The sequence below is a fragment of the Pinus tabuliformis genome, chromosome 3_2 (assembly GCF_031772625.1).
Source record: "Pinus tabuliformis cultivar Carrire ecotype Pingquan chromosome 3_2, CPIR1, whole genome shotgun sequence".
In the NCBI taxonomy this organism is placed as follows: Eukaryota; Viridiplantae; Streptophyta; class Pinopsida; order Pinales; family Pinaceae; genus Pinus; species Pinus tabuliformis.
In genome coordinates, this window is record NC_142302.1 from 387,803,864 (window position 1) to 387,829,124 (window position 25,261).

Consider the following 25,261-nt stretch of genomic DNA (forward strand, 5'->3'; position numbering starts at 1 on the left):
CAATGGCCCATGGATCTTATGGTTCGCTTTACTCTTGTGACTCGCATCTCTATGGTTCTCCATGACTCACATTATTTCTAATATGTTTTGAGTGACATCACTCCTGTGCCTTTGTTGCTATCTATGGCATGTAATGCGATCATATTTTGATCGCTGCAGTTCACAGTTCAATTAGTTACTATACGATCTGATATCACATCACATTGATTTGTCACTAAAGGTAGTACATTTATATCTAAGGCATCGCTCCATGCAACAGTGTCATGGTTCATATCACAGTGACATTAACTAGAGTACAATTGAGGGTATTAATACAATATGGGCATCACTTCAATGAGGGGATGCTTCAAAAAAGCATCACTCAGTATGGGCATTGTTACACACAGTTAGTCACCACTTTACTGTGACTCATAATGACATTTCAGTATTATATTATGATTTGTGCTGCATTATGGTATGATTTTGCCTTCTCTGTACGGTCTCTCATAATTCAGTGATCATCTAATATTACAATATGTGATAACCCGTTAGGGTTCTTCAGAATCATTAACCCTTGACATTACTATAAATTTAATATCACAGTAAGATTGTTGTATGTCAATATTTAATAGGCTATTTTCAGATTTGATGTCTCTGACTCGGTCTAGAGATCAGTCTTGGTACACTTCATTCTCAAAGGTCATTTAGGGTTTGAAAGTAATATTTGTAAATGATATACTTTATTAGTAACAGCAGACCTGCAGACATCTCTTGGTCTTGACATCTTACTAAGATTCTCTCTAAGCAGTGAACCTGGGGCTACGAGCATTGGAAGATTTTTTCTCTTTCAATTTTAAGAAGAAACATTTTGCTCAATCCTCGTGTTATATCTACGGCCTAAGAAATCTCGGTGATCTTAACATGCCTATATGATCTCGTGCACAGAGATCATAAGAAGAGTTAGGACTCATTTTATTTTAAGGTTCATCTACTAATCACCTCGCAAGAAGATCGAAGGTTCAATGAAGTCATGTCTATGGAAATGCAAAGGTTTGGAGAATGCCCAGTACAAGCTCTTCACTGATAGACTCTCTGTCCTTATCCATCAACCAAGTGCATCATCCACACCTCTGAAATAGGACGACATCTGAGACAAGGACGCAGGTGGCAAGAAGTCGAGTTTATATAGAGGTTTATCTCTGTTTAGGGTGCGGTTTCCTTAGGAGAGAGAGTCGCAAGTCTGAGGCACCATGCGTCGAGGATAGGACTGTCTGGGCAGTTTATCTCTTGATTTTGGGTGCAAGTTTCTTGCTGGATAGATGCTGGTCGGGTGTTTTTTTGTGCAATTTGGTATATCTCTTTTATAGGCCGTGTTACCCACCATTTTGTGGGTAATATGCCGCGGAAAATTTTTTTCCTCCACGATGGTCCTCAGCCAGCAACCCCTTGCAGCCAACAGCTAGCTCACTGTGCCATTTTCTCCGCCACCTAAGCTAGCCATGTGGTCCCTCGCCCATCTGCTATGATCGTATGTTTGAAGGTGGGCCTCCCGAATCTAAAGGTATGCCTTGTCATTTGGAAATTGAGTATTATAGTTTGCTTATCATGGACACTTTTGAGCATGGATTAATAGGGGGATTCGACGGAAAGAATGGACTAGGTCTGTGCTTTTGTCCCCTGGACCCCTTTTAGGAATTAACCCTGGATTCTAGTCTCATGGGATCTCTTTTACTAACCATTTGGTTCCGGGGATGGTATTTCACGGGAAACCTTGATTTTGGTTGCGTGGTCCCACTCCCTTATCCACTTATACTACCCTCTTTCCATTCATTTTTATCCCATTCATCATTTCTCCCGCCTGGGTCCACATAGGGTTCGCTTGCCCCTTCCCCTTGCCCACACCTTCGATCATGGCCTGAAATGAAGACCGGAGGTCGATGCAACTGAAAAGAAAGATAAAAGCATATATGGCCACATTCAATAGGAAAATGTACCACAAAATGCAAAAAATGGCCAGCACAAATACATTTAGCACGTGGGCAAAAGCCAATACATGAGCTCTACCCCAGCATCATTGCCATCAACCTAGTTCCTACAAGTTCTATGAGCCTTCTTCATCATATAAGAACCCACGATTGTCCCAACCCCTAGTGGGCGATGAACCGCCCCACCTTAAAAGGGGGAATTCAATGGTATATCTTATATGTCATGCTCTAGCCCCTCGAGCCCCAAGCAGTTAATCAAACAAAATCATACAAAGACAAAAGGCCTAAAAAGAAAGGTGGAAAAATCAAGGTCGGGGCACCTCATGTACCACGATTGCTCCCTCCTACACATTGTAAACCCAAGTGTGGGCTTCCCTCTTATTAGCTACCCTTGTACCCCAGCATGTGAACCAGGGTTGCACCTCTGTCACATGCCACTACCTCTTGAAGGATGTACCTTGACTATATTATCTCCTTTAGAAGTGGAAACCACCTAATAGGATTGTTGGTTAACCCCATTTAAAGTTTAGCAGACATTGGCACATCCCGAAGCCCATTGTGGAAGGGCAGGCCATTATTAAGTCCCCACCTGTGGTCCATGATTAGGTAAGCTCATTTACTTTATTTCTCGAATGACTTGTTGTACTGGAAGGCTAGGGGACGCATTGGATCTTATGCAGGATTGCAAATTGTTTCCATCTTGGGTTTGGTCTCCCTATACGGGATCCTAATCCTCCAGAGGGCTACATTCGCACATGTAAGGAAAGCGTTGAGAGCCATGGGCCTCCACAACAGCGAATTGCACTCCATGGATCCCCGCAACCATTCAGAGATTGCTTGTGGTTCACTTATTGGACGAGGAGGATGCACCTGATCCATCATGCCTAGTAGGCCCCAAATCTACACCATACACTTGGCAGATGATCCAGGACTCGCACGATGATGTGGCATCACCTACACCATCCTCCTAGCCCTTGCAAGCGATCTACAGGCATCTTCGATTTGTTTGGAGACCCATTAGGACACTTGTGCGCCCCCACATGTCATTTGGAGCACCACAGGTTATTACAAGGGGCCAACCCCTTGTCCACCACTTTTGAGGGTCCTATTCTTCATTATGGCACCCATGGACCTCATTAGGCCTCTTAGAGGGCCCTACGACATGCATAGATCATTATTTGACCTCTTGAGAGGTTTACTTTTTCATTTATGAGCTAGTTTGGTGGGCTTGTCACCAAAAGTTGAATTATTAGAACATTATTTTATTTTTGGGGTTTGTGTAGGCCGAGGCTAACTCAAACTCCTAAGTTGTGTATGAATACAAGTGAGATGAGTTCATTTCTCATCATCACTTTGGTTGGGATCACTTCTCTCTCTTGAGATTTTTGCACTTTTTTGAGAGGATGAATTGGAGCTTTATGGATGAATTTTGATGTGTGGATATTGGTCTATCTTCTCTTGGAGCTTCTCTATTGTCAATTGTGAATGGTTGGATATACTTTGTTACATGTAAGTACATGCTTTTCTATGTTATTCTTGTTTACTTTTGTCATATACGTTGGATTGGGATTTTCATTGTTCTAGGGATAATTATTGCATGCATTTATTGATTAAAATTGTGGAATTTATCTCTATTATAGCATCTCTCAATGGCCATGTAATATGAACGAAATCTCCTAGGGGTAATTCTATCAAGGAATTTGACCCTAATAAGCCATTCCTCTTGCACATCGAAGTATAAAAGTTGCAAGGTTGCTTCTTCTTAACCTAGAAGGTTAGCGAAGTGATCTTGAGGCCTCCTTGACTAGGAACCAAGAAATCCTACTCATATTCATCATAGACTCCATTCTCCAAAAGATTAAGGCACTAATATACCAAAGGTGGTCACTAAAAATCATATTCTTTCACCTCCTCCTAGGTCTAGCCAAGTTGGGGTACCTAGGGCATCAATTTCCCGACAAGCTAGCCATCAAAAAAAATCGATCTCCTAGGGTCTCCTACGCTGGCCTTTCCTCTATCTCTCCTCCAATTTTGAAGCCATTCCGACAGTGGAGTTGGGAGAAAAGCCAAGCCCTAGCTTCGAAATCAAAACTTGCCCTGCCATCCCCAAGGCTAGTACCTCATAGGGTCAAAACAACATCTTCAAGTAAAAATTCTTTCTTTGATCCTTTCCCCCACCTTGTCTAGGGTAAGAATATCATTGGTTGCCACATACTTTCTTCATACCCTAGACCGAGTCCACATGGCCCCGTGTGGTCCCATTCCTTTGAAAGATCATTCTTCAAGAACCATCCAAGATACCAATTACAGTAAGGATTTTAGGAATTGTGAAATTCCTCCACAAGTCATATCCCATAAACCTAACCCTCAAATCCCCCTTCCTTTCCCTAGAAGATAGTGTACCTTGCTTAACAAGCAAGCAAGCCATATCCTTCTAAACTCTTCCAGGAAAGGGATTGTCTAGGTCACTCCATATCATTTCATTTACTTATCCTACATCGGTGACTCCATATATACCGGGTCTCCTCCCATCAGTGAAAGTTCGTAAATAGAAGGGAGCCTTAGTTGAGGTGACAATGGGCTAAGTCAACATTTGTTGCCCTTGGCCTAGCATTTGTCGTTTAGGGATCCCCCTTAGGTCCCCTGCCAGTTTAAGCGTTAATAGGCCGCATAAAGAGGGTTGCTATAACATCTAGTTGGTAAGTTGTTTGAAGGGTATGAAGGCATGAATAAGCCCTTTTCTCTACGCTGCAGCTAGGTCAAGGATTCTTCCATGAGTTTGGGATTGTTCTATTTTTCCATTGATACACGATTGTTATAAGATGCATTGAGGAGGAGCCTCAAGCCCTAGATCAGTGTTTGGGTGTCTACAAATGGAAAATCACAGTAATTGAGAAAGTGGAGAAAGAGGGTTGTAGCAAGTTGTTAGCAAACCCTAACCAGTGACCAGAATTACAAAGAAGAAGATGTCAGCTCTTGAAGCATGCAAGGAATGCCAAAATTGCAAATTGATTGAGCCATCTTGTGGAAGCTTTCAGTGTTACAGTACCTTCAGCTATCAAGAAGTGAAAGCATTTGAAATTGTGTTGCACAAAACGCTCCCCCCTTGGATCAAAACCCAGATTTGCGACCCGTACGAATTTGTGGGTGATCCAGCCCCAAAACTACGTTCCAAAAACTCAGAAACACAGATCGGACCGGGAAAAAAAAAAACAATTCTTGGTCTGTGGAAACCGTCTGGCCAGATCCGCGTCTCTGTTTGCCCAAGATGCGGTTTCGGGACCAAATCACCCGGTGGATCTGCCGCGGATCAACACCAACTCCTGGAAGATCACAACCGCTTCTGTGGGTCACCGTGCAGCCCCACAAATTTCAATTTTTTTTTTAATTGTTGTTGGGGGTGGGTTTAACTTGGGTTAGGGAAAAGAATGAAGGGATTAAAAGTCTATTTCTCCTCTCATTTGCTCACTCTTGTATTTTTGGAGAGTTTGGAGAAGAGAGGAGAAAGAGAGGAGAGACTTGAGGAGAGCTTGAAGGAGTGAAGAAGGAGGAGCTAGGAACAGTGAAGGAGGAGCTTGGAGGAGTAGAGAAGGGTTTCCATCTACAAGAGTTAAAGAGGTAAGTGCAAACCCCAAACTCCCTCATTTTTCTGTCATTGTTCTTTGTATTTTTTCTCCTCCCTCTCCTACTCTTTCCCATTCTTTCTTCTTGCTCATTTAATTGCAGGTTGCCCACCACCTATATTCATATTCCAAGATGGTGTTATTTTGGCTTCTATGTATCATTCCACTTTTGGTTTTCATGAGGGTAAGGGGAGTAGGAAAATAAGGGAAGAAGAACAAGAGAATAGTGGTCCACATATGGGTGACCCAATGTATGATAAGTATTAAGGAGGAAGGGTTTGAAGAGAACATTAAAACACTAGAGGGGAACGCTGCATTGACACCCTTGTGGAACTATGTGACCAAACTTGAAGGGGGAAAGGTGGTGGAAGCTACCAGTCTTTGTGCCCTCATGGTTGCCATGGTGAAAAACCAGATAGTGGTTCATATACCTGTGTGAGGAGACATCTTTGTGGGGTGATGGACAGTGATGAGAAAAAGGGTGTTGTGGGGATACAAATTTGTCCAAACATTTCAACTGAACAAAGAAGAAAATACATCCAAATAGAGGAGGTTGCACAACAAAAAAGCAAGAAACAAAAAACTCAATCGGGAATCAAGTGCAACCTCTAGCTTTGGTAGCTCATCTCCTCATGGTATTTCTATAACCTCTGGAGGTAGAACAATAAGGGATTTACTTAATGTTGTTGGGAGGGATGATGTGGATGGAAAGATATTCTGATTTCTTTGTACTTGCGGTGTACCATTTAATGTGCTTCGCTCTCCCTATTGGCATGATATGGTTAAGGCCATCAATGAAGCCCCAAAAGGATACAAAAACCCCAACTATGAGAAAGCTAGAACAGTGTTATCAAAAAGAGAAAAAGCAAAGGTTAAAAGAGCTTTGACACGTTTTACAAATGAGTGGGTGGATTGTGGGGTATACATTGTATCAGATGGGTGGACAAATATTAGAAACCAACATTTGATAATTGTTCATGGTGTTTCTGCTAGTGGTGCAATATTTATTACATGTCATGACTCCTCCTTTGTCAGTGCGACTTCCCAAAACATTGCAGATCTCCTATTGCAATCAATAAGAGATGTTGGTCCTAATAATGTGGTTCAAGTGATCACTGATAATGTAGCAAATTGTAAGGCAGTAGGAAAAGTTATTGAGCGTACTCATCCACACATCTTTTGGTCTGGGTGCTTGGTGCACACATTGAACCTTTTGATGCATGATATTGTGAAGCATAAAGAATGTGGATGGATTAATGAGCTTTACAAGAGAGGGAAGCAACTCATTAAATTTATCACAGGGCATACAAGGGTAAACTACTTTTATGGCACTTACTCCAAGTTGCAGTTGCTTAAACTTGCAAAAACAAGATTTGCAAGTTATTACCTCACCTTTAGGCAACTAGTGAAGGTGAGACAAGTTTTAACTAACATGGTGACCTTTGAATCATGGGAGGAAAGTTACATTGATAGAGATGGTGCCAATGTAGCCAAGAACACTATTCTTGACATGTTATTTTGGTCACGGATTAAATATGTTTTGCAATTCACCAAACCAATTTATTACACGATCAAGTTTGTAGATTCAGATCGGCCAATAATTGGGGAGGTGTATGAGCAAATGGATAGCATGTTGGGGCAGATTAAAAACATTGTTGAGCCTAGAGATATCACCTTGTACAATTATATTTGTGCAGAGGTGGAAAAACGATGGGATATGCTAAATATTCCATTGCATGCCTTAGCATATGTTTTGATACCTAAATGCTATCATCCATCATGGCTTTCAACACCAGCACCTGGGGCGGAGCAAGAGAAAACCACAACTAGATTCAGCGGTTCTAGAGGCTTATATGAGAGCATTGGATAGATTAGTCCTTGGTGAGGAGGAGTTTGCCATGCTATGGAAATAGTTGAGAAACTATATGCTTAGCACTGGTCCATTTGGGAGCATGCATGCAATTAGAGATAGACTTTTTCTTCTCTTGAGTGGTGTAACATGCATGGAGGTGATACTCCACTTCTACAGACTTTGGCATTGCGGGTGCTATTATAGGTGGTAAACACTTCTTCTACAAAGAGGTGTTGGAGCTTTTATTCTTTCATCCACAGTTTTAAAAGGAACAGGTTAAATTTAGACCAGGCAGAGAGCTTGGTTTATGTTCACTACTATTTGCGATTGTTGTCCCATTACTGTGATGATGCAAAAAGATTAATAAAGACCTTAAGGTTTGGGACAAAAATCTAGAGGAGCCCAATTTGGAGGATGGAGTGTTGCGATTAGAGCAATTAGAGGAAGCTCTTATCCAGGATGATGATGATCGAGTTGAGATGCCCCCATCTGGGACCTTGGTTCTCAGGTTCCATGCTTCAACACCAACAACAAGGGCTTCATCTTCATCAGTTTCAGTGCCACAACTTCCACAGCCACCATCTTCTTCATTGCCACCACGTGGAGGCCCACCGCCACGTATTGTTCATGGTGGAAGGAGGAGAGATTAGTAGATATATTCACAATTTACTACTTTTGTCATAGATTAGACTTGTAGGCTTGTTGTGAATTTGAACTTTTTTGTCTTACTCTTCCTAGTTCAATGTGTACTTGAGTCTTGGTGGTGGCCAAGTGGCCTATTTTGTAAACATTATTATTTGAATTTTGGACATGACTAATGTTGACAGCTGCTCACTTGCTAGATAAGTTACTGAATTTTGATGATTTTATCTTCTAAGTGTTTTATGTTTTATAATATGCTTAAAACTTGATGTATGTTTGTAATTGCTAGAATCTAGATGGTTGATGCTCGAATAATTAATCATTGATGTACAATGGAATCATGGATGCATTTACATAAAAATATGCGTGTTTTCATGTCTTCTACAACTAATTTGGTATTTGGGATGTTTATATATATATATAGTAGAATCTTCGCTTCCTAGATTTTGGGGAAATGACGCTTCCGCGTCCTCGCTTCCAAAAAACGTCCCCGTTTTGTCCCCTCGTTGTGCAACGTTGATCTGAAAGCATCTGATTCTAGTAACAAATCTAATGCTCCTCCTATTTTGAAAAGAAAATTTGACATCTCCAATAGTCATAGGAAACTTTAGTATCAAAGCAATAACTTTGTTGAAGGCGGGTCTCTAGGATAAGATCTTGAATCTTTCAAGGAGGAATAGTCTTCCTAGAAGTATGGAGACCTAAAGCTACTAGTCAAGGATAGAACCCAGTCCAGTGAAGATTCTTGGTTACTTCATCGTTATATATGGCATCGGTCTTGCTATGTGTGGCTCTACCCTATGTATAGCATCTCAGCATATACAGCTCAACATCTTTTATGGTCTCTTTTTAGTCCCACATTATGTATAATATCGTTACAATTTAGTAGCCATGATGATATGTTGTCACCCCAGTAGATTGATGGTCTTGATCACAAACGAAGTTGTGAACAAGACAAATGTAAATTTTGGATAACTTATCTTTTAAAAGGTTATTTATTATAAAGAAAGTTACAGGGATCTACCAGTAAAAGAAATTGCAGCACCTTTTGTATTTGATAAAAGGTGCAGCTCACCTGAAGCTTTTATTCTTCAAGATCAACTTGGAGAAGAAGTGCATGGCACTCTGGAACAAGTTCTATGTATTAGTCCTTATCAGCATGGAAAACAAAGGTACCTGGAAGAAAGTGCATGTAATCCTATGCCTTGACGAGCACGATAAGAAGAAGACCCTGGGTTTGATATCCTAGTTGCATAAAGTCAAAATCTTATGAAGAATGGTTCTATAGATATGAATACCCGAATGAGAAAGACTCCTCCTCATCATGGATTGGGTAATTTGATGCGTTGGTAGTTGTCATCTAGCAAAGAAGGATCATACAATTGTGTTGAGATAATCTCATGGGAAGATTTCTTTGGTTGAAAAAGTACCATAATCTTCCTAAAACAAGACTTTAGACGGAGCTATAAAATCCCTAATGACTTTGCTTGTCCGATTTTTTATGGAAGTAAATCATGACAATTGGGTTTGATGACTCTAATGAACTGCGTGTACGCTGCATAATTATGATTGGATAATTCTAGCACATGGACCAAAGAATTAATATCAGGTCGCAAAATGGCTTGATGGTTATGAGCAAGCCTACTTTCCCAATATTCAAAGAGAGAGATGATGTTTATTGATAATGTTTGTCCATCAAATAATGATCCTCTCATTTATCATTATAAGAGGAAGTTGATCTTCCTTCAGAGAGAGGTTAGGAGTCATGAAAAGACCCTACTATGAGGGTCCCGGTTGAACACTGAGCTCTGGGAGCTCCTAGGGACTTCGCGTACTTCTTGGAACTATAAGGAGCCATAGGGTGAGTGGTTCACCTTCCACTGTAGATGCACTATATACAGGGTGAGTGGTTCACCTTCCCTTGTGATAACCCCATGATGATATATGATACATAGGGTGAGTAGTGCACCTTCCCCTATGGTGATTGTCATGTATATAGGGTCAGTGGTTCACCTTCCCCTATAATTGATGAGATATGCATAGGATGAGTGGTTCACCTTCCCCTATGGTGGTTGTCATGTATGTAGGGTCAGTGGTTCACTTTCCCCTATGATTGATGAGATATGCATAGGATGAGTGGTTCACCTTCCCTATGGTGGTTGTCAAGTATGTAGGGTCAGTGGTTCTCCTTCCCCTATGATTGATGAGATATGCATAGGATGAGTGGTTCACCTTCTCCTGATGATACCCCAGTGAGAGATGCATATAGGCATCTGCTTGTTGTCACATGTGAACATGTCAGTGGGACATAGTTCATCCTTTCCCCACATGTAGGATGCTCATTCCCTACGATCAATGGTTGACATGTCGGTGGGACGTGGTTCATCCTTTCCCCACATGTAGGATCCCTCCTACGATTGTTGGTTGGCATGCATGTAGGACGTGGTTCACCCTTTCCCTACTCTCGATGATTTGCATGAGCTTAGGATGTGGTTTATCCTTTCCCTACATGTGGTTGTGCGCAAGATGTGATTTATTCTTTCCCTGTTGTTGCCCCAACATCATCCTACCCATGTAGTATGGGACACATGGGAAGTACCTTTCATTTGGCCAATGAGTTGGAAAAAGTGGATAGGGACCATAGCACTACCGATGGATGCATCGTGTACTGTCATACTCCTATGTCTAGGATGCATGGTGTTCAACAACTTAACGTGGGATCAAGTCTGATTGGAGTTCTACACCTAAACTAACTTTTGTCAATGGAGAGTGGTAAGGTCTTGTGACTCACTCTCGATCAATTCTTCTTCAGTATCTATATCAGTGTTCAGCAAAGTTGAGACGAGATGCAGAGACGATATATAATATCAGAATGGCATGATGATAGATGCATTGGCAAGTGGAATCTCCCTAGTTGAGAGGGAGTGTTAAAAATGGCAACTAGGACCAAATTCCACTTTGGGCAGGTCTTTTGAAGAAGATAATTATGGCATTGAATTCATCTTTTCGAGAAGACCAAAATCGACCTAAAGATCATCAAATTTGGATAAGGAGAAATGGGTTTTTGAAATTATGCCCACTCATAAATTGTCCAAGGTTGGCCTCCCCTCCATGTAGGCTAATAAAGCCCTATGGACGTGTCACTTGAACCCCCAACGATTTGTATATATAGAGGTGCCTACAACCTCATTTCACACATCAAATGGCTCAAAAGTATGTCTGAGGTAGCTGAGTTCAGAAGGAGGACGAAGGGGCTTTTGTTTTGGGCTTTCTCTTCTGTCACAGGGCCGAGATTCTTATGAGAGACAGCCGCAGGACTTAAAGGAAATTCTAGGCACTTTGTATGAGCTTATTTGTCATTGCAGGACCAAATCCAAGAGCAGAAAATGAGGCCGTACTTGTGTAATGATTTCTGGGCTAGTTTGTGATCATCTTAAGGCCGCTCTTCTGATCTGTTGTTTCAGGTAGGGCCGCAGAGTCTAGACCAGAAGGCCGAGAGTAGCTTATATTGGATCCAGATCAGCCCTAAGGGCTAGCAAATGGAAGCTCCTCATATGCCAAGGTTAGCCGCAGTGGAATGGAGGTGTTTTTAACTTTTGGGTTGATTGAGTGAGACAGCAGCATACAGTAAGCAGTCCTAACCAGACCATGAGTAACTTCAGTTGACAATGTGTTGGAGTTGCAGCTATTGAGCCACTTTCTTGTCTAAGGTTGGACTTTCAAATTAGCAAGACATTTTGACTTTGATCTATTGTATTCTCTCTGCTGAACATCTGATATTAATAATAAGAAGATTTGATCAAGGGTTTTCCCCACCATGTGGTTTTTCCCTGGCTTGTGCCGTATTATTGTGTCCTCTCGTCTTGGCTTGTCTTCGTCATTTATTGCATATGTTCTTTCTTTAGTTACTGACAATATGATAAATTGCTAATGGATTAACAAATGGGCTAGTATGGAATACTGAAGCAACTGTCTTAAGCAAAGAACATGTCCTAAAAATTAACACTAGGGAACTAAAAAACATGTTCTTATTCTCTCAGGCTTTAGCAGCAAGGAGTTCATGAAGGCTTACTTATAATCTTTCTCCATGAGGCAAGGTTTTAAAATCCAAATACTTGCAGAACCTATCAATTGAATGTAGAATTTTATGTTCTGTAGCACCCCGTTTCAATTTGTTTTCCTCATCATGTTTAATGCCCACATCCCATGGTTAATTGCTGACTTAAACATGAATATAAAATTGCAATTAAAACACTCAAGGCTACCACTACTTTTCACTTTCAGCTGACAAATTTCACATGCATACACAAAATTTGGGCACTGATTTCTGTCAACACGACCCTGGAAAAGCCTCGAAGAGAAAACCAGTTGGAATGGAATTTTTATTTGCTTTTATCTCAAAGAGTGTACATCATTAAATACACAGGAGTACTTATCTCTCCCCTTGAAACTCAGGCCAGCTTCCTAGAAACTCGTGCTGCTGTTCTGAAAACTCGTGCCACTGTCCAGTAATCTCTGTGCTGGAGTTTGTGCCACTGTTCAGCACTTCAAATCTGGAAATTCATGTCACAAGTCAGACTTGACCCCTTAAATTTTGTGCCACAGAGCTAACTGTTTCTGCCTTGAAATATGTGCTGACAGTCTGACTTCTCCTCGATTTTCGATCCTCTGACATACTTCTGCCCTGAAACCTGCCTTTTTCTCCTTGAAAAAACAAGCCTATCAGACCAGCAATTAATAAAGTCTGACCCCCTCAAAACTCGTGCTGCTAGCCTCAAAAAATGTGCAGAAACTTCCTCAAAATCCGTGTTGGGGATGTACTGTTGTGCCTCAGTCTGCATGCCTGTACTTGCCTGAGAATTTAGCCTGTGTGTGGACTTCTCCTTGACGTAGATAGTCTCTCCTTCACCAAAAATGGCTATCACAGCATTCTCTTCCTCTTCCTCTCCTCTTCACTTCTCCAACTCTACACATGAAGAATGAGCTTCCTCTTGCCTTTTTCCACCTTTTTGGTCTCCATAATGATGAGAAGTCCTATCCCTAAGATCAAGCACTGAGATTAGATCTTAGCTTTCCTTAATCAAGGGTAGAGATCTAATCTCACATTGACCCCCTCTTATGTCTCCCCCTTCATTAATGAGCCTCCTGGTAAAAGCAAGGACTGGATGATTGTATGCAGAATTGGTTGGAGGACAAGTCAGTAAAATTGTTGGAAGCCTTTCCATGCACTTTCGTCTATGGTATCTCGTGGGCTCACAGCTCTAGTATTTTTAGAGATGTAGATCTCCCATCTAAATTTACTACAGGTCAGATCAACAACCTCACTAAGAAATTTAGAGTGGTCCCAAAGGAAAAAAAAAAGATCTCAGAAACCAAGTCATGCCCATCACAGATCTGGATACACCATGGGGATTTTTTTACTATGCTTGCCAAGGCCATCCTCCAATAAGTGGGGTTGGTGTAGTCCTTTTCTTGAGTCAGGACCATTATTTGCATATCAAGTACGTTCCTGGAAGAGGAGCAAATAAAAGAGTGATATTCATTGCCTTAAGGACCTTCTTGTGGTAGCTATAGAGAACAATGTCAAAAGTTGCAGGATATGGAAGATTCCATATTAGTTATTGATTGGGCCTTAAAGAAAAGCTGTGGTAAATGCCTGTCTGGGTCCACTCCTTTAGGATCCTTAGGAGATTTTTCAATCTTTTAAATGGCTCTCTTTCTACCACATCTTCAAAGAACGCAACAAAAAAGCAGACAAGCTTTGCAAGCAAGCATTGTCTCTCCCTGCTGGATCTTTTGGTATTTCTGAGTTTATTGATGGGGTTCAGACAGTCTATGGACTTCCAACTCTAATTATTTTGGGATTGGAGATAGGTGTTTGAGGTATTTTGAAGACAGATTTTTTTGTTATTAAACAAAATAGATGACTGTAATGCTATTTTTTTTTTTGATAGATTAAGGATATGTTATACAGTGGTCTCAATGTAGCGAAAAGTAAAGGCATCTCAATGGGCAGGTTTCGGAAGGGTTGTCAAGCCCATGTTGTTCCTCTTTTTGGGACTGCAATATGTATCTTCGCATCTACTGGATATGTAATTTTTTGTATTAGGAAAAAAGACACAAAAGTGCTTCAAAAACTTCTTGGAAACGTCAAAGTCCCTATGAGCAGCATGGGACACATAAGGTGTCTAAAAAACCCTAATCTATTGAAAATGAAGACAAATTAACCTCTAATTCATTTCAAGCCTTCTTGCACGACTCTTATAAGACCCGTGAGTACCTGCGGGTCTTAACAGGTTCTATAGTGAGACGGGTCACTCGCATAGGACATGCAGTTTCTACCCGTACTCATCCAAACCCACATCGAACCTGTCTACTCATATTGAACCCATGAAGAACCGCATAAGACCCGTGGACCCATTCAAAATTCATATTTTTTTATTTATTTTTTTGGAGTTCTTTTTTTTTAAGTTTTTTCTGTATTTTGCCGAGTCTTATACAAGTCTTATACGGGTCATTCCCGAGTCTTATACAGGTCTCCGAGTCAATATCCAAACGAGTCTTATATGAGTACGAGTCATGCAACATTGATTTCAAGCATCCCTGTTTCTTAAACTAGTACATATTTCCACATTTTGTGCAACTTAGCTCCTAGACCATGCAAAACATGTGTGGCCCCCATGACTCCCTCTAACCAAAATAGCAAATATAAGCTACCTCATTAATAAGTGAGGCTCACATAGAACCTCATAGGATCATCAAACCCTGCAAATTTGACCATAAACCAAACTTATCGAAATGGGAACTGGCTGATCTTATTTGGTCAAAAGTATAGCAATAGACTAATATAGTAATATGTTCCCTTAATAAGAATATCTCTAAAGAAGTTCTTATATGGTGAACTTCAAATTACCCTGATACTAGAAGTAGTAATATTGATTTTGAGAATTTGTTGAAAGACAAAGTGGAACAATTCAATATTACCTTCGAATTGGTGAAAAGAATGTTTCCTTGCATAATATGGATTCCAAATATTCATGAATTGAATGTCAATGACTTAGCTAACTCTTTCTTTGGTTTAGGCTTAACTGACTCTTTCCTTGGTTTATTAGTGAACCATCTAGAGATGGTGAGAAAGATTCTATTAGAAATATTCTTGTTATTGCTCCGACTCATATCCCCCAAAAAGTGGATCCAGCTCTAATAGCTCCAAATCAGTTAGATAGATTGATCAATATTTGAATGCTTGTTATCCCACAAAGACAAAGGGAATTTCCTATTTTTTTATGTAGCAAAGGGTTCTACTCGGAAAAAGAGTTGTCCTATCCCAATGAATTTGGATCTAGAACCATAGGTTCCAATTCACAAGATCTAGCAGCATTGGCTGATGAAGCCTTAATAATTAGTATCACCTGAAAGAAATCAGTTATAAACACTAATACAATTTGATCAGCTTTGTATAGGCAAACTTGTCATTTTGAATCTACAGATAATCAGGTTGGATCCAGCCAAAATGACGAGAGACTTAATTACAAAGTAGTAACGGCTGCTATACAAAATACACTTAGAAGGAATTCTCACATGTCAAAACTTCACCAAAACAAAAGTCCATGCTCATCTAACCAATAAGTATCCAAATTTACTTTCAAATTTCAAGAAAGATGAAGTTAGTGATAAATAGAAACTTTTTGAGATTGTGAATCTCCAAAATCTAAAAGGGCCATTTGAAGAACTCAATATTGGGTCCCCAAAACTGCTATCCATTAGAAAATCAGGAATCTGAAAGCGCACATATGACTATCCTCCATCACCCATGCATCCTCCAAAATTTGCATGTAAATATGATGCCTAGGGAAAATCACTAAACATAAAACCCAAGAAATCTGAATTGAAAACCTACTAAAATAGTAGAAGTTGTGTTGTTTTCCTGGAATATTGTGTTGTCCTCCTGGAATATTGGGTCACGAAAACTGTCATCCATTAGAAAAATCAGGAATCTGAAAGTACCCATATGACTATCCTCTTTCACCCATGCATCCTCCCAAATTTGCATGTAAATATGATGCCTGGGGAAAATTACTACACATAAAACCCTAGAAATCTGAATTGAAAACATACTAAAACAGCACAAGTTGTGCTGTCCTCCTGGACTATTGATTACTAAACACTCCCAAAAAACTCATGCATAACAGCTCTGGAACAAGCTGGGGCTGGAACAAAGCTCTACAACCATGTGCCCATATGGTTAAGGTACTCACAAACGTTGATGCCAAATGATGAACTCTAAAAGATTGAGTCCTTCTAGTATAATGTTCACAAACCATTGATGCCCAAACAATGAACTTAGTAACATTAAACTCAACCCCAATAATAGTCATGAACATATGCGAAAAGATAACACTCAGATTCATGTAGGTGGGTCTGGTGGTAACAAGGACGCAACTGGACTCTCAAGATGTCTAATACTTAGCTTAAAGCAGACCCATCAAATTTTAGCCCATCTATTTTCCAAAGATGGAAAATGCAATTGGACCAAGTTTACAAAACACTACTTTTGTTGTGGCAAAATATTCTTGTAACAAAACAATCCAAGCAAAAGTGTCTTGCCCTATTCATTCAATATTTTAGCCATTTTCCCATTGTTATTTTTATCTACTTTCAAGCAACATCCATCTTTAACCTTTGACCTTTCTTCATCTTGTTTTTTTCTTTTTTCTTTTACCTTTTTATCCAACATTCAAGAATTTCCCTAAGATTTATTGTATTGTACCCTATTTATTCTTTATCATGCCATGGATATCTCTTGGATCATTCAGTTGTTCTTACTTCTCCCCTAGCGATGAGTGGAGTATCCACTCAAAATGTTGGGAAAAATCAAATATTAACATGATGATATTAAAAAGAAAATCATACAGAAGTCTCCTTTTTTAAATGATAAGGCTCTGTCCAATCTGTTGAGAATCAAACCATGATTATATGTAAATTTAGACTGGGTAAATCAAAGCTCAGGTGATGCATTTTCCTATGTCAATTTGGTACAATGATACCATGCATCCTTATCATCAATGCACCACCTCATTGGGAGGTTTTTTTCTCTATATTTTGGATTCAACAGTTTCAACTCACAAAGGTCCCAAACTATTCTTTGGGGCACTTAATACTCAACCCAAACAAGGTGCATTAGTAGCATAGATGTTTAATACCCCCGATAGTTTAATGTCAAGGTTAAGCAACACCCAAACTATTCTCTAAAAATATACATCCTTTAGGTGACCATGTGTTTAACTAAACAACATGTTAAACACATAAAATGACCTTTTTTTCTTCCTCATGCTAAGAGAAAAGTTGAGGCATCTGGCCCCGTGCAGAGTAAAGGATTATTTCAATATTGGAGACTATAATCCTTCCTGTTTTTGCAAAAATCTCACAATAGTTGAAATGGTTGCATGCATGCTAATGGGTAGAAGTCTAGGAGATTGCTCAATAGTTTTGGTGCAAAAACAATAAGGCAATGTAATATGATATTCAACATTTGAGAATTTTTTTTAATGACTAGAGGAATCTGCAACCAGGTCAGTTTCGCACTCGCATGACACAGGGTCAATTCCGACTGCTACCACTCTAACCTCTATGTGCCTACGTACACCCCTTCCGCAGACACAGGTAAATTAAGGGGATTTGAAACTCGAACCTTTTGGTATACAACACTTCATTATCATGGCGATTGCCAATTGAGCTGCCCCTAAGGCTAACATTTAAGAAAGTTTTTATCCAAAGCCTTTCTGCATTTTCCTAAAGAAAAAGAGGAGCAAGCTGGACAACAAAAGTAGAAAGTGCATCTTTATTATAGTGAGTTGTTAAAGCCTCATAAGTTATAGGATCCTATTTAAGGAGATGCTTTTCAGTGAGGATATTAATTGTTAATGAACTTATAAATGCAGTAGCAGAGAAGATGGGCAACAAGAAGAAGTGTTATTGTGCTACAGTTAGATTCTTTGGAAGTAGTTGCAAGGAAAAGGAAGTCATGATCACCTAAAAAAGGACAGAGACGGAAGTCATGGAAGAAAAGAAGCAGAAGGAAGAAATGAAACAAGAAGAAGAAGTTGAGGTTTCATTAAAGGAGACAAATATATAATTGTAGTTAAGATGCAGGGGAAACAAGTAAATATCATAATTTTGCCGGTATGACTAAGTTTGGAAATTCTTTTTCTGAACCCAATTTTGTTGAAAAGCCAATAAGTGTAAGGAATGGGAAGTTGCAATGAATGTGGAGGTGAAGGATTGCAAAGAAATAGAACCTAAAAGTTGGTCAATTTGCCTGAAGGGCAAAACCCTAGTGGCTACAAATGGGTCTTCAAAACAACATACAAGACTTATGTGAAAGAAAGGTCAATAGAAAAGGGATATGCACCGCAGGAAGGAGATGATTTTGAGGAAAGTTTTTGCCCAATCATGAAGAAAATCACAGTCAGATTGATATGAACTTTGGCAGCATAATCAGATTGATAAATTAACTTTTGGAAGCACAATTTGGCTGGAATATCCACCAGACAGATGTGAAAAATGTGCCCTTGAATGGAAAGCTCAAATAAGAGGTGTATGTGTTCCAACCAAAAGGGTTAGAGGTAAAGGACAAGAAAAATCTGGTTTTCAAACTAGTGAAAGCACTTTATGGCTTGACAAATATGCCTAAGGCATGGCACCTAAAGGTCAATGAGCATCTGTGGGTGACTTCCTTTTAAAGGAGTGCATCAAATCTTAAGCTATATATGAAAATAAGTGGTAAGATTAGTGTTAGTATCAAATCTTAACCATATATCAAAAGAAGTAATAAGGATAATGTTATCCTTATTTTTTATGAAGATAATGTAACAAATTACATTACAGGGAATGGTAGGTGTGTGATTAATGAAATTAAACAAGATCTAGGAGGCTGAAGAGGATTTTAAAATATATAAAGAAGACGCTGAATTTTGGTGTTGAGTTTGTCAAGAATAATAGCTTCAGTTTGGAAAGCCTTACAAACTCCAATACATATCATATTCAAAAACTTTACACTACAATTAAGCCTTACAAATTCAGATTGGGTAAGATCATCAGATGACAGAAAGTATACTAGTCTACTTCATGATATGTATTTAATCTAGGTCTACGCGCTATTTCGTGGACTAGCAAGAACCAGGCTACAGTTTATCTATCTTCTACAGAGATATAGTACAAATTTGCGCTGATACAAAGTCTTTTCAAAAGTCATAAACACATAATCTGGCTTTATTCAAAGGACACTGGTATTTTTTTCTTTCCCTTTTTAACTAAATATCTATGTTCCAAGTTTTTCAAGTTTAAGTTTATGCTTATTGATATTTTCTAATAATTTCCAATATTTTCTCATAATTTTTTATATTTTCGCCAATATTTCTAACAAGTTATTTCTGGACGCTTGGCGATATGTTCCTCAAAATGATATTTGCAACATTTATTATTTATTGAAAGGAATAACTGCAGCAAAAGAAGAAAGGTACTCTACATCCCAGTAGGGGAAGATGCTTGACACTTAGTGTGTGAACACATGTATGATAAAAAGTTGAAAAGAGTACCCAGGAAAAGAAAAAGAAGAAACCAATTCTTTATCTTATTTACCATATTTAAACAACAACTAAAAATAAACTAGCACAGATCCATCTTAAGTCAACCTTGGATATATTATGCATCGAGAGGGAAATAAAAACATTCAGGATTCCACCTTGAGTTTTCTTATCCTGCTTGGTAATTTATAGTTCTAGCCTCTAGGGTTAAAACGGATCTATGCTAGAGTTAAAGGTAATTATTGACAATGGTCCAAAAAACTTCAAAACAAGATCATTGATTAATTGAAACTAACTCAAAAGCATTTCAAGATTCAGCAATAGACTCTAGGCATCCAAAATTAATAAAAGGCCAAAGAAAGAAGTAATGATTGCAGTCTCGGAAATCCACAGCTCATGACAAAGTTGAAAAGTTGCAATTCAAAACAATGTTGGTGCCCAACATTTGAAAAACAGCAATGGCTAAAAACTCACCCAGCTAATGCGGCAGGATCCCATGCAGATGGAACCTCTTGTTTCACTGCATCACGCAGTACTATATGTGATCTTGTAAGCACTATACTGTAAAGGCTTATAAACCATCCATCAAATGCAAGATGTTTCGTGGTGGATGCATCTTTCTGCCATGACCCTGTGAATTCAAACATAGCATTAAATAGCCCAGATGGGATTTTGCCTGATATGTTGAGTTCCTGATTGAATTGCTCTGACATCTGCAAACATTATTTCCACAACAGGTATGATTGAATTTAGATATCTGGACAGCAATGCTATGCATAGTTGCAGAGGAAACAAATCACATCGAAATTAGATATTTGAACAGCAATGCTATACATAGTTACAGAGGAAACAAATCACATTACATTGAGCCTTCGTTGAGGTGGGCTCAAAACTAAGATTTAAAAGAGAAGCTAACTAGCCTATACATGGCCAACCACCACTGGAAATGTGCCCTTCAGACCACTCTGAAAAGTGAGTGCAACAGACACACAAAAAATGACATTTTAATTCATTAAGTTGCATTATGAAGAAGATGAGTAAAACAGGCAAAGATTCATAAATATGAAACTCAGTCCTTACTCAATATGAACACAGTGTAAACTACCAGCATACTCATCCATTTACTGGGCAACCTTGAAATCAAATCATCAGATGTTATCATGTTAGTTTCTACCACAACAAAGATATCAAATATCTATAAGAATTTTGAACTCGTGGCTCAAAAATGTGTAGCTTAATAATTCAGAATAGACAACTGCAGAAGCCTCAGACCTGTTAGATTTCTATTTTCCTGTTTTTGTCAAGGTTGGATAGGCTTAATTTCATGGAAGAGTCAATCAAGATAACACATTGGGATACAAACATAAGTAACAGGAGGCCACAATAAGTTAAAACTTAAAACCAGCTCCTAAATGAGATATATAATAACTTTTATGGACAGTGGCATTTACTAATGACATTGGGGTGGATGTAAACTCACTAAGTCTACATGAAACTGGAAACACAATTTCCACGAGAAAATTCAAATTCACGAAATTCTATAAGTCTTCAGAATTATTTGGAAAAGGAAGGTAGCCATAAAAAATGATCTCAATGACAAGATCAAGCTGCCTGCTTTGAGACGACAAATGAAATTATTATTAAAATACGACAACAAGGCCTCCCATGAAGAATGGAGTTGTATTATACACTAGGGTGAGATCTGCAAATTAGATTACGATTTAGAGAATGGGGAAAATCTTTATGAATTTGCTTGTTTGGTGAAAATGTAGGATGTAGGGGCATTCTCTGCATGTAAAGGAGTGGGTAATATGCCCCATATAAGCAAATCTGCAAAAAACATCAGTCTTAGACTCTCAGGGGAGTTTCATATTGCTTGTTATATTAAAAACAATACTCTATTTACGTGCTGCTTCACACAAAAACCTGTCAACTAGTTGTAAGAGAAAATCTGATTAAAATCTGCAATGCTTTTCCTTTTCTGTAAATTATCTAATAAATTACTTCAAAGATTTGGCACATCGTTAGTGTATAGTTTACCTCAAAATATGGATCTATGTCAAGTGGTATTAGAGATTAATATTGAAGTAAATTCTTAGTAAAATGAGATAAATATCTTTGGAGAATGCTCAAGTAAACAAAGCATTCTCAATTGAGTTACAAGAAACAAGTATGGACCCGTGGCCAATAACTACCATGCTAATGTCTTTATCACTTTGAAATATAAAGTTATCTTATATTTGATGAGTCCATCTGAATATTTTTTCTCATATTATATTTTCTTTCCGATGTTTACACTTGTGAGCATACACGCATACACACATATTAGATAACTATATCCACAATTAACCTTGCACATGCACATCCAAACATTAGATAACCTATGTTACCAGAAATGGTGTGGCAGAGTACTGTTTCTCTAAGAAAAGTCAAGGAATGGAAATGGTGTGGAAACACAGTTTCTTGGGCATTTTCGTGTACATGGCGGCATTTCAAAAACAAAACAAAAAAAAAGCATCCATTATTTTAACTTTTAATTATAAGAAGAAAAAAAACATGTAAAGATTATGATGTGAATGTAATTTGATATTCACTCCGATACATTACTGTAATGGACCTATAACCACTAAATTGTCTCTTGCGTACATGATATGCATAGTGTGAAGGGGAGGTTGTTTCTTATCTTGAAACCCTGACCCTTTTTGCTCGGTTGCCATTTACCGTTTCTCATTTCTGGTAACATAGTAGAAAATTATATCCATGTTCAACCTCCCCTTGTATACTTCCTTTTTTTGCATGCATAAATGTGCAGCTTCTTGCTCGCATGTGTGCTTCATTGTTGACATAGGTGATATTTAATTTTGGATATATGGTCTCCTTTGTAGAGACTAGTAATAGATATATTAAGCAGTCAAAGTGCAATTTGTCATTAATGAATAGCAATCAGAGCAACGAATTGATTAGTTTTGCCAAATAAAATAAGATGATTTTATTAATAATCAAACAATAATCACAAATGACTAGGGAAATTGGACAAAAATAAACCGACTGGAGCAGCATGTTTGCAGAAAATGGCATAAATCGCTGAGAATTGAACTCATGGTCACAGTTGCACGCACAGTCCCGCTAGCAACTGGATGTTTCAATATAAACTCCAAACCTCTTACACATGGAAATGAATCCTTAACCAAAAGACCAAACCCAACAAACCCCAATCTTCAACTGGGTTCAGCCACAAGTTTTACATTTCAATAGGGCTTGCTACGGCATAGGGATACAAACCCAATTAAAGTCGCCCCCCATACTCCCAAGGAAATCAAATACCAGTCATCGTCGCCCTCGCTCTAATCAATTGTCCACCAGCGTCAAAACCCCCAAATGACAATCTCACATCGGGTCTTCGCGAGAATCCCACAAGAAAAAGCACTCCATTGACCACTCTAAACCAAACCCACACAACAATACCACGCAAGGGGCATTTACAAAACCACGTTTGCCCGAAAAAAATTACCCAAACACCAGGAGCACCAGAATTCAACAATATTGAAAAAAGAAAAGAAGTTCCAGAACATAACCCACCTGCTGGAAGGACAGGACATCGGACCTGTAACGCATGCGCTCCCCCTTGTCGCATTTGATGGCTTTGGATACATTGGGAACGGTAATGTTTCCGGGCAGAACGGCTTCGTGCTTGAGGTCACAGTCTAGCTCGATCAGACGGGAATCCCCTTTGCAATACGATAATCGGAGATCGTTGGTAATGTCGTAACCGCGGCCTATGGCTCCAATTGCATTCTCGGCAGCCACCTGGGCTCTGTCCTTGCCCTTGCTATTATTATGAAACGCCATTCTCCAATACCATGGTCACTCCTCGATCATTCATTCATTCATTTAGATCCCCTGCAATTGCATATTCTCCTCTGATCTAAATTACGGCTCCGATCGCTAATTCGGGCGAGCCGGCGGGCGGGCGTCTGAATGAGAAAATAATTAATGTTTGACTGGTTTTTGCGTGTGCGTCTGATGTATGTATTCAGTCAGTGCGGATGATAAAGTTAATGTTTAGGCACTGTTGTCGTTGTTGGTCCACTCTTTGATTCTTCGTCTCATCTTCATCGCTGGTGAGCTCCCACATGATGCAAGTCAAAACATTCACTTTCCTTACAACGCATCTTTCCCTGCCCCCACGCTCCTTCTCGTTTATAATATTCAAAGTCACAGACCACTCTCAAATCCTATCTCTTCGCTTCCTCTCTTCTGCGAAATTGTAGGCAGTTTGATAGCGATCATGGTTACATCATGAGGCTCCACAATTTACGAAATATTGTAAGACTGGTGACGCTTGGCAATAAGTATGGTAAAGGATTAATTAAGAATGACATTTATGAATGCAGGAAGTAATCTTAGGTTTTATTAAAAAATTAATAATTAATGATTTCTAAGTTTTAGAAGATTGTGATGTTTGGTCATAATTATTGTGAGTGCTTGGACTCTGCTGTTTGGTAATAAGTATTGTGAGGGCCTGGATTGTGATGATTAATAGTTAGCAAGTGGTCAATCAAATTATGATGTTCAAATTGAAATGCTTAAAATAATTAATTTATTTTTATTATATATTTTTTATTAGTGAATTGGTAGATTTGTCCTTATTTGTTAAGGAGACTTTGGGTTTGCTTTTCTATACTTAAAACAAACATCAAAAAACTAAATAATATTTATTATTGTTTTGTTTTAATTATAATATTATTTATTATTATTTTGTTTTAAAAATATTATTATTATTAATATTTTGTATTAATTATGATGAATAAGTAATATATTGAAATAATACGAGACTTTATATGTCAAATATATTAATAATTTATGACTTAGTAAATATGAGACATCACATGAATAATTTATGACTCACTAAAAGTTGAGACATCACATGAATAATTCATGACTTATTAAAAGTTGAGACATCACATGAATAAGTTATGATTTAGTAAAAGTTGAGACCTCACACAGGTGGAGCTACCTACCCTTTGAGCCTTATCACAATGGGTCAAAACATATCCTTCAGAATTGGACCTAGGTGGATGGGAGAACAAATCTTGCTCCTCTCGGAGCTACCAACACAAGACATAATCAATTTATTATTATTAATTTTTTTTACCATGGTGGTTCATTAACTCGTTGGAGTAATCTAGATAAGGCCCAAGATCAAACATAATGGTTGCCCTTATAACACCAAGAGTATATCTAACAACCCATAAGCCAAATATACCAGGAATTTATGACTTAGCAAGAATTGAGACTCCACGAGAGTGGGGGAGTCTACTCCTTGAGCCTTATCGCAACGAACCAAAGATGCCCCCTCGTGGGATTTGAAACTAGGTGGAGGGGATAACATCTCATTGTGCCAACCACTCGGTCGTCCCACAAGGAGACATAATTAATTTATTATTAATAATAATAAGCATTTTTATTTTAAGGTCAAAACTAGGCGAGACACCAAATTGGTGTATGGGATCTCTTTATTTTTGGGACAAGAGACCCATCTAGATGTAGCAATTTGAATAAAAGTTTATAGGGATGTATATAAAGCTTGAGAGT

At 38.7% G+C, this 25,261-nt stretch overlaps 1 protein-coding gene across 1 annotated transcript in view; it reads right to left on the reverse strand.

Annotated features, from left to right (window-relative positions):
* LOC149181035 (MAC/Perforin domain-containing protein) overlaps nt 1–23,891 on the reverse strand; it is a 79,780-nt gene extending 55,889 nt beyond the window's left edge. The window contains exons 1-2 of the mRNA XM_089416421.1: nt 23,246–23,891; nt 20,141–20,379 (exon numbers count right to left, since the gene is read on the reverse strand). Coding sequence (XP_089272547.1) covers nt 20,141–20,379; nt 23,246–23,515 — 509 coding nt within the window. The 5' untranslated portion in view covers nt 23,516–23,891. The remainder of the gene's footprint in view (nt 1–20,140; nt 20,380–23,245) is intronic.
* Between the last annotated feature and the right edge of the window lie 1,370 nt (nt 23,892–25,261).